Consider the following 10077-nt stretch of genomic DNA (forward strand, 5'->3'; position numbering starts at 1 on the left):
CGGGGCGCCCACGTTCCCTGCGTGCAGTCCTTAGACACTGCGCGGCGCCCAGCCGGAGGGCCGCGAACAGTTACCCACCGCGCTGGCGACCGCGGAGTGCGCAAGGTCAACCGTCTTGGCTTTGAATCCTGGATCAAGTGCACAGAGGCCGGGAAATGCGAGAAGCCGCCCCGAGCCTCAGCCTCTCCACCCGCACGTGGGAGAGCCGCGCGGGCCTCATGGGCACGTGTGGGGGACGGGGCCACGCGGAGCCGGGCCTCCGCACAGTGCCCGCTCACGGGCCGGGCAGGACAGGGCGGGGACAGAGCTCCTTCCTGCCAGGTCCCAGGCGCTGGGCCTTACGACCTCAGGGCAGTCGGCCCATTTTTCACGACTAGTGAGGTAGAGGTGGTTACTCCCATTTCCCAACAGAGGACAGAGTCCGAAGGGCGCTCAGCTGGTCCGTGGCACAGCCGAGACACCAGCGCCCGTCCACCTGACCGTGACCCAGCCACACCCACGGCCTCCCGGCGATGCTGAGGGGACTCGGCAGCCCTCAGCTGAAACGAGTTACGGTCCCCTCTGTTCTATCCCCAGGAACCCGCATGCTTCTTCGAAGGCGGCTGGGAAGAGAGCCCGGAGCAGACTGAAATGACCCCCGACCCTTGATCCCCTCCAAAGGAGACGCGGGACGCCTTCTGCGCTGGGACCGCTGCTGAGTGGTGAACCAGAAGCTCGGATGTCTGCACATGCAGGGCTGGAAGGAAGGAGGCCACTCTGAATCAAGGCGCTTTCCTGCCTTTAAAAACGTGCCAATGGAGCCGATTTAGGGTAAGAACCCCCACGAAGGCCAGTGGGGAGCAGGGAGTGGCTGGGACCCAGGCTCACGGTGGGCGCTGGTCCCCGGCCCCCAGGAAGTGGGGCCCCTTCCTTAGATGAGCTCTATCAGCACGGTTATCTTTCTTGCTTTTATCAAAAGCTTCTCCGTACGGAAAAGACTTCCAGAACATTCCTGGTTATGCCAGGAAGTGGAATTTCCCAGTTCAGCCGACAGAAAGCACTGATCACCTTGCTAGACAGGAAATTCAGCTAATATTGTGTTTTCGGGGTCCCACTCGGACTAATTAACACAATGAAGTGCCTGACTTTACCGGATGAACACCATCTGTCCGCAGGTATGAGCCACATCTGTCCAGATCATGCCAAGCCCAAGTTGCTCTCCCCAATCGTGCTGAATTTCTGGGTCACCCAGCACCAGGAACTGGGCAGATTGGATGAAAATGCCCAGCTCGGAAGTCGGCGTGTGTGAAGAGCTCTTGCCCCGTGGGAATTTGGGGGGGCAGCCAATGGTTACCGCAGCCTCCCCATGACCTCCGTCTTCTCCGTGGCCTAAGGAAGACAGTTGTTTGGGGCCTGGGGACCGGGGCCCCGGTTGCTCCCTAACTGGGAGACCTGGCTCGCGCCCTGAGTTGTTCGTGTTAGCATCACGGTGTATTCTGGGAGTCTTCCGGCTGAGTTCGGAGCAGCCTCCGGAACGCGGGGCGGGGGGATGCGGGTGGCGTGGGGCGCTGCGGGCAGCTGTCCACTCTGTCCCCGCGCTGTGCAGACTCCCCTCGGCGGTCCTGCCCCTCTGCTCATCACCTCTTCCTGCGGCCGTCTCAGTCTCCGTGTGCAATCTCTACAATTTTTCAGAATTTCAAGAAACCTTGTGAAACTAAGACACCTGGTTTCTTCGCTTTGGCTTGAGGTGTAATCAGCAGGGTGAGTGAACATTTGAGATTTCGGGCCAATCGAGAGCTTGTAGGGTCGCTTGTCTAGGTTGCGGAAACCGATTACGTATTACTGGATTACTGGATAAATGGAGCATTTTAGGGACGAAATCTCTGGAATCAGAATGAGCTGAGAGTGGGAAGTGTGACCACGGACACGGGTTGCTAACCACCAAAGGTGCTGTCCCTGCCCTGAGCCTCTCCCAAGACACGCTGCCCCGCTGACCGCCGCTCGCTCCCGGCCCTTGAGAGAGACTCCGTGTCTCCTGAACTAGTCTCGCCTTCACCCCAAACGGCTCCATTTTCTGTCACCCACTTACATAATGACATCGCCAGGGCGAGGTTCGTTGTGCTTGCTGATTTGTTCGTTCACGTGTTCGTTCATTCGTTCACACGTCTGAGTTCCCAGCACAGGCCAGAGGCTGGGAGGGGTTCCCGCCTCCGCCTGCCGCCTCGCTGTCGCCCCGGGCGAGTCCCGCCAGCCCCGGTCTTTCAAAGCCGTCTCTTTGGTCCCATCCTTTCTGTCACTGTTATTTTTGAAATGGGTTTAGAAAAGCCACTGCCCACCACGTCCTGGTCTGGCCAGCGCTGCCGCTGGCTGCACGTGGCCACTGAGCAGCGGAAGTGTGGCCGGTGCGAGCAGAGAGCTCAGTTTAAAATGTGATTTATTTTTATTTTATTTTAATTAACAAAACATCAGCAGCCCAGTGCCACATACTGCTGTGCTGCTCTGGGCTGACGCCTCCCAAGAGTGTGCGTGAGCAGACCGCCAGCCTGGGCTGCGCCGTCAAGCACGCGGGGTGCTCTGCAGCGTCCTGCCAGTCTAGTCCACGCTACACCGACGTGCGCCTCAAAATAAGAATATCTCCTCCGAGTGCAGGCGGATGGGCGGTCGTTCATGCTTCCTCTGTGCTCCCCCACATGTGAGGGGCACAGGTGTCAGCGGTGGCCCCAGCCCTGGTCTCCCTCCATTTCTCCATCTCTGAGAGAAGCCCTAGACCGAGCCCCTGGACCGGGGATCCGACCGCGTCCCGAATGATAACCATCATCACGATCATCACGACCTGTCTAATAGCATGTAGCGTAGTGATCCTCACCGTATTTACAGCTGACTTATGTGATGCTCTAAGTTTCTCTCCCACACGACCTTATTGTCCCTGTGCACGAAATGATCCCAGTTTTACAGACGTGAAAGCTGAGTCTTAGGTGGGATAAGCCGCTCGCCCAGAGTCACGAGGGTAGTGCTTGCTGGAGCTTGAATCCAGATGGTGCACTTCAGAACGTAAACTACCACATTCCCTCCTCCGGCTGCATGGACGGTGTCCGCCTCGTAAGGGGGCAGACGCGACACTCGCGGGCACAGCGAGGGCTTCGCGGTGGGTCTGCCCTGCCCCCGACGTCCGTCCCGCCGCGTCACGCACGCTCTACACAGCTTCCTCCGGCCACGTCACAGGCTCCTGCACGCCCCGAAGCCACCCCGCCATGCCCTGCACCTCTTCTCTGCCCCGTGCTTCTCCCTCCCCCACACTGGCCCAAGGCCACGGGCTCGGGAGCCACGCTTCACCCCGGAGCCGGCACGGAGCGGGCGGGGCTGCGCTGTCCTCCGGCGTCTCGTCGCTCCTGCATGGCGGCCACCGCGCGGCCCGCCCTCCCCCGACCCCGCCTGGCGGGGCTGGTCCGCGTGCTCCGCGTCTTCGTGTGCGGCTTCGCGCTTAGCTGTAGGAGACGCTGTCCGTCCCGTGAGTGGCGACCTCCCGGAGGCCAGGCCCACGCTCATCCGGCTCCCTCTTCCCGTCTTCATCGCCTCAGTGGCTCACGCAGCACCCGGCAGAGAGCGAGGCGTGACCGGACGCCCTGGCTGTCCTTCCCTCCTCGCCGTGTCCTCTCCTGGGACCCCCTCCATCGGGGGCGTGCAGCTGTGCACGTCCAACCGTCCGTTTACGTCCTTCCTGTTACCTCCAGCAAAAGGTAACGGGAAAAAAGTCAGAACTGTCGCTAGACGATCTTTACGAGGGTTTATAAGTTCTTCCCCTTTTAGCTAAAAAACATACTTATAATCCTGATGACAAATCTGCTCTGGTCACAGCACAGGCTGGGCACACGGCATGCGATGACAAATGTCGAGTGAATGAGTGAATGAGTGAATGAATGCACGGAGTTTTAAGTTACACTCTTCCAGCACAGATAAGTCAAGGTGAGGGAAAGGATGGGACCTGAGCGGGCGAGGCTCAAGCTTCCACCGGCGAGATTCTCCTGTGAGCGGCCGAGCCGCAGGCCGCCCCGCAGAGGGCGGCGGCCGGGGCCAGGGCCTCGGGCCCACTGTCACAGGGACTGAATTCTGCTGGCGGCAGGCACGGCCCTGGAAGAAGATCCTGGGCCTCAGCTCGCCTGTTGGGGGGCGGGTGACAGAAAACCAACGCGGGGCGTGTCGCACAAGGGAGCGCGGCATCCGGTTCCTCGCACCTGGTGACGTTACGAGGACAGACGAGGACAGGTCCTGTGGCCAGACCAAGGCCCCGGCGTTGCGCTGTCTGCGGCACTGACTGGTGAGGCCCCGCCCGTCGGAGGCGTGGTTTGGAGCCGCGGGTGTGACCTCCTCGCCAAGGTTCGTCCGGCCAGCGCCCCCCATTTCAGCGCTGGGCCTCACTACGTCACAGTCAGGAGCTCTGGGCAAACATTGACTTCTGAGCTGAGAAAGCCCTTGGCCCGTCCCTGGGCCGGCATCTGGGGTCATGTCCTTTCCCTGATACCAAATACGCTCAGAGTAAACGCGAAGGACAGGGACAATAGGGTCTTGTTCTCGCTCTGAACTTCGGCTCCGAGGCAATGATTCAAAGCTGGCAGCAGAACAGCAAGAACCCCTCTCCTGAAGTGGCGCCGACTGGGACAGTCCCGGCAAAGGCTGGCGGGAGCGAAGGGGGCCGAGTCCTCTAGACTCTGGCCTTGCGCCGGGCACAGCAGAGTTCAGGCAGCGGCAGCCCTGCGGGACAACGATCCTGGTCCCCTCATACTCCCCCCGCAACCTCTTTCTTGTAAAGAACTCAGTCTGGGTCCAACTTTCCTTTGTCTCTCTATCTGGCAACATGAACACCCGCTCCCAGCATTTTAACGAGGGAGTCGCCATGGGGACGGAAGTGACATGCAGAGTGGCGGCAGCTGCGCGCGAGGAGGGGCCCAGACAGAGGCCACCGTCCCTGCTGCCGCGTGGAATGGGCTGCTTTAAAGAACCCAGGCTGGCAGCGGGGGCCGACATGCACAGGGGGCCCGCCGCAGGGTGACTGCTGCCCCCGTTCAGCTGGGAAAGGCCACCTTCGTTTTCACTTCCTCTTGATGGCGTCTGCGGGGGTCCACTGGCCCGAGGTCACCGCTACCCGGCCTTCTACGCCAGGTTCCACGGGCCCCAAATGCACGAGTGAGAGGGACCGGGGGGCTCTGTGACCATCAGGAGCACATGTGCGGGCAGAGGGGAAAACACAGGTGAGCCAGCTGAAAACTGCGTGATCGACACAGCGGCCACCTCCGTCTGATGATCGGGGACGAAAGCTACGATCATGAAGCGGCAGGCGGCCCTGACCAGTCTAACGCTTCAACAATAAACCTGGAAACTGAAATAATGAGACACGAAACGCGCGTTGGTAGAAGATGGCCCATTCAAGACGAACAGTGGGCCACACTCGGAAAGATGTTTCTAGACCGGCTACTACCATACTCTCCAGAGCAGACGGGGCCTGACTGTCACCGACCTACTGGCTGGACACCGAAAGCCAAGGGGATGAGTGGGGTTTGCGTCGACCTTTGGTCCCAAGAGCAGGGCGACCACGCGCCAACGGCTTGTCCTCTGGTCTCAACCTTTGTCCTCAAGGACCTTTCTTTTCGACCCGTGGTTTCAGCCGAATGCTTTGAACAGCAAGGTGACGGCGGCAATGCCAGGTAGAAGACACCCGACCTTGAGGGAGAGTTGGGCCCCGTCCCACCAGCCAGGCCCCTCCGCCCTGGGTACCACGCCTCGCTCCTCTCCACACTCTCAAAACAGCCCAGCGTGTGGCACGTGGCGACCGACCTAGGAGTCTGTGCACGTGACCCGAGGGCCCCCCGGCTGTGCATGGGGTGGGGAAGATGCCGGCTCCAGGCCGAGCCGTCTTTCCTGGAGAACGTGTGTCCCAGCCTGTGGCAGCCGGCCTGCGCGCCCACAGCGACGGCTCGCGCCCAGGAAGGAGGCCCCAGCACGAGGACCGGAGTCTCGCCTCTCCGGTCGATGTGGCTGCGCTCTCCAGGCACCTGGACACGAGCCGCCCTCCGCAGCCCCAGGAAGCCGGAGGCTACCCCGCCTCCCGGCCCTGTCACTGACCTGCGGCCTGAACCTTCCTCGGAACCCCTGCCCCTCCCCCACCCCGGCTAACAGTGGGGGGCCTTGGGGGACCACGCAGGCCCGGAGGGCGGCTGCGGACTCACCGTGCGTCCAGGAAGCGGGAGCGCAGGATCATGACGGCCTCGCAGGTGCTCTGCTTCAGCTGCATCTGGATGGAGCTGAACTTGCGGTGGATGATGCTGACCATGCGCTCGATCTCCTTCGGGGAGATGGGCCGGGTCCGGCTCTGCTCCCGCAGGAGGTTCATCACGTGGGTGGTGAACTCGTTGCAGGCCTGGAACAGCAGCAGGGTGAGCGGGGCCCGCGGACACCGGCCCCCCCGGTCAAGGCCGGCCGAACCGGAGGCACAGAACGATGCCTGGGGACCCCCTCCGGCCCACCGGACTCTAATTTGGGGGCATAATGTACATTTTTTTTAAGGGGAAAAAGTCCTTAATCATTCTTTTTTCATGATTTTACTACTGTGAAACGCAAGAGCATGAATTACAGTATAAAACACATTTCATGACCTTTGACCCCAATAGTCACAGCCAAAGAGCGTCCGGGGTCAAACTGCCCGCCTCGTCCATCAGCTCTGGCGTGAGGGCTGCAGTAAGCATTCCGTGCTGGGGGCGCACGCGCAGCCGAGAGGGGCATCGTGGTGCCGAAGGCTCGCGCGCCCACGCCTCCCACTTCTGCTGCCCCCTATGCTGGCCTCCCGAACACCCGCTGCACCCGTGCCACGAAGGGACCCGTCCCCAGAGGCCTCGCAGACGCAGCAGCAGCACGGGACTCGGAGGACGCCGGAACAGGCTCGGGGTGCAGGCCAGGGTGCCAGTGGCCCCGGAAGTGAGGCGGGGTCACTGCCCCTCACCCCTCACCCCTTACCTACAGCTGGGGAAATTGCGGCCGGAGAGGCGAGGCCTTTCCCTGGGCCGCACAGCAAGGGGCCGCACGAGGCGGGGCCTGAGCCCTCCTGCCCCAGAGGTCCAACCCCTGGCCCGGCCCGGCGGCCGGCCCTGAGCACGCGGCCCTTTTGTTTTTCCGTTATCGGCATCGGCAGCGGCTCGCTCCGCGGAGCACTCGATAGGCACCTTCTACTTTTAGCCTCATCCCTCGATGGGGTCCCTCGCAGCGACTCTGCAAACCGTAGGAGGTGCTGCTCGAGGGTCTGCGCGCTGAGGGCTCAGCGCGTGCCACCTCACTGCAGCGGCACTGCGACGATGCGGCTCTGCCACCTCCGTGGCACGAGCCCTCCTGCTCGCCGGAAACGCAGTCACACGAGACATCGACTGTCCGTTCCTTAAGGGCCCTGTGATCCACAGGCGGACGCGTCCAGGGGCTGTCTACACTGAGGACTGGGAGGCTGGTTTCTGAGCTGTCACCGCGAGGGTCTGGGCAAAGCCCCTCAGGACTCAGAGACGGGATGTCGGTGTTCCCACCCCTCAGTAGGGCAGATCCACGCTCTGCACGGCAGCCTGGGGACGGCCTGGGGACGGCCTGGGGATGGCGTGAGCCCCTCGTGTGAGCCCCTTGCGTGAGCACGGCCGGGTGGGCCGAGAAAGGGCACAGCGCCTCCCGGACTCACTGAGCTGTGGGACCCCGGAAGCCACCCATCACCTCTGTGCCCTGTCCTCCCTGTCTGTGAAATGCGGGTGACGCCCACCCCAGCGGGCGTGGAATGCGCTCAGCGAATCACTGCGTGTGTGTCTGGCCATACCGCGTGTGTCCTCATCCCTTCAAACAGAGACGACCTGGAAGCCCAGCCTGTGACGGCTGGGCACACTTCTCCAGGCCTCAGCTTCCCTCCCCGCAGGACTGTACGACCGGCGCTGGGCGGTGGTGACCAGGTGCCCGGCGGTGTTACGCAGAGCCTGCTGTCACCGAAAGTGCCCGCGCACACAAGGACGCGACCCTCAGCGCTTTGGGAGACACGTGCGTCACCTGCTGTGTGACGAGCACTTCCCCAAGGGCCCAGTTTCCAGTCTTTATTATTTTGAACAGGCCGATGCATGAGAAGCTTCTGGAGAACAAATTTCATCTCTAGTCTCTCTTAGGCACTGGCAAGCCGTTCCCGGAAGTAAGGAGGGACACGCTGGCCTCGTCCGTGCCCACGGGAGCACACTCTCTCCCTCTAACGTGGCATTTAGCAAAGGCCCCTGGGCTAAGGGTCAGAGACTGAATTCCAGGGCCACCTCTGTCCCCTGGCGGATGTGTGACCCAGGCGTGTCACCTGACCTCTCTGACCTCCACCCCCTCACCTGTCCGGAAGCGGAGGTGATGGCGGCGCCCGTCCAGGGGACCCAGCCACACGCCTACCCTGAGGAACAAGCGCGTAACACGCAGCGCTCTCCGGGTTTGGGATGAGGCACAGGAGTGACAGGGGCTTTCAGCCGGGAAAGCGAGCAGCTCCTCTGTGTCACGGGCAACCTGAGCTCAGAATGAAGCCAGGTTTCAACACCTTCCAGCCGGACATCCGTTCCTGTTGGGGGGTTCGTGAGGGAGGCCACACTCGGGGCTCTCCCTGTGCCCCCGGCATGAGTGGCCGGGTCAGAGGCCAGGCTTGGTGGTGAAGGGGGAGGAACTCGAGCGGCCACCTGGGGCCTGTGTGGGAGACAACCCCGTCCTTCTTCCCGAGTCATCCCGCCGCTTAGGGCAGACACAGGGCCCCAACACGACGGCCCCGGCGGGGACCTCTGAGCTCGGCACCTCCTGGGCTCTGGGTAAACGACTCCGTGAGCCGGTGCGGAGCCAGAGTGGTGGCTCTTCCCCAAGAAGACGAGGGGCGATGCCACGCAGGTGACGCACAGGTCCCCGCGCCGGCCGCCCTCACGCTCCTCCCGCCGGCCCCACCGCCCCGGCTGGCGGCTGGACTTCGCGTGCCGGGCCCGCAAGCGTCACACGATTTTTTTTCTCCTCAAAAAAGGGACTTTTTAGAAATCCATTTTAGAGGTAGATGGGAGTACAATAATGAAACGTTCTTCGCTTTAAATTTTAAAATGCCTATTTCTATTTTAAAATTTAAATTTCCTATTAGGTTTGCATTGGCCTGTACCGAGAGCGCCGTAAGTGGGCGTGGGGCCCCCCTGCGCCCTCTCCCTCCCTTTCTGGGGCTCGTAGCAGAGAAACCTAGCGACACGGTGGGGGGGAGTCCGCCGGGGGCTTCCGGGCCGCTTCCGTCCAGAGGCTGGGACGCCTCACGCGCACAAACTGCCCTGTAACCTGAAGCCTTCCTCGTCTCCTCCGTGGTTTCAGGGCCCCGTGATGCCCTCGCCTCCACATCGTAGCTCGTGCCATGAACCCGCAGCTTCTGGGGCAGCGTATGTGGAACGCCGGGTCCCACAGGCCGTCCGTAGAGTGTCAGGACTGGAGCCCAGCTCGGTCTGACTTCGAGGGTCCACTGAGACCCTCTGTTCTTTTGGAGGGAGGTTCGTGCCATCCTGACCCCCACACGCGACGCAAACGAGGCCGTGTCCCGCCCTCGGCTGCTGAGTCTGGGTGGGGCCAGGGCGTCACGGCCGAGCTCTGTCCCAGCGTCCCTCCCCACGGGGTCCCAGAAGCAGCTGGAGGATGAGGCGCCCCCCAGAGGGGGAGCGAATGAGGAGTCACAGCAGCAGCGAGGCCCCAGCCAGCCCGGGCTGTGCGCCGTGGCCGCTGTGCCTGGGTGCCGCGTACCGCGTGGCCCCAGATCGACCGCTGATGTCACCTGGCATCATCGCCCGGCATCATCGCCCGGCATCACCGTTTATGCCTTCCTCCATCACGTAAATGCCTCGATCTCCGCCTCGCCTGATCTTCCGGACCGGACGCCACGGGCCAGGGGGCTGCAGTCCAGCGAGGGGCTCTGAGGCCGGCCTGGTGCACGCCAGTCCCCCGCCCCGGGGCCGCGACCCCTCCTGGAGGCGGTTACCTGCTCGTACTTCTCCAGCTCCGTGTGGTAGATCTGCCTGATCTGAGACAGCTTGGCCCTGTAGTCCGAGT

General features: G+C 62.4%; 1 protein-coding gene across 1 annotated transcript in view; it reads right to left on the minus strand.

Moving 5' to 3' along the window:
* Positions 1-10077, minus strand: part of PBX1 (PBX homeobox 1) — a 219103-nt gene that overhangs the window by 27336 nt on the left and 181690 nt on the right. Inside the window, exons 4-5 of the mRNA XM_025044014.1 lie at positions 10007-10075; positions 6201-6391 (exon numbers count right to left, since the gene is read on the minus strand). Coding sequence (XP_024899782.1) covers positions 6201-6391; positions 10007-10075 — 260 coding nt within the window. The remainder of the gene's footprint in view (positions 1-6200; positions 6392-10006; positions 10076-10077) is intronic.

The sequence above is a fragment of the Pteropus alecto genome, unplaced genomic scaffold, assembly GCF_000325575.1.
Source record: "Pteropus alecto unplaced genomic scaffold, ASM32557v1 scaffold101, whole genome shotgun sequence".
Lineage (NCBI taxonomy): Eukaryota > Metazoa > Chordata > Mammalia > Chiroptera > Pteropodidae > Pteropus > Pteropus alecto.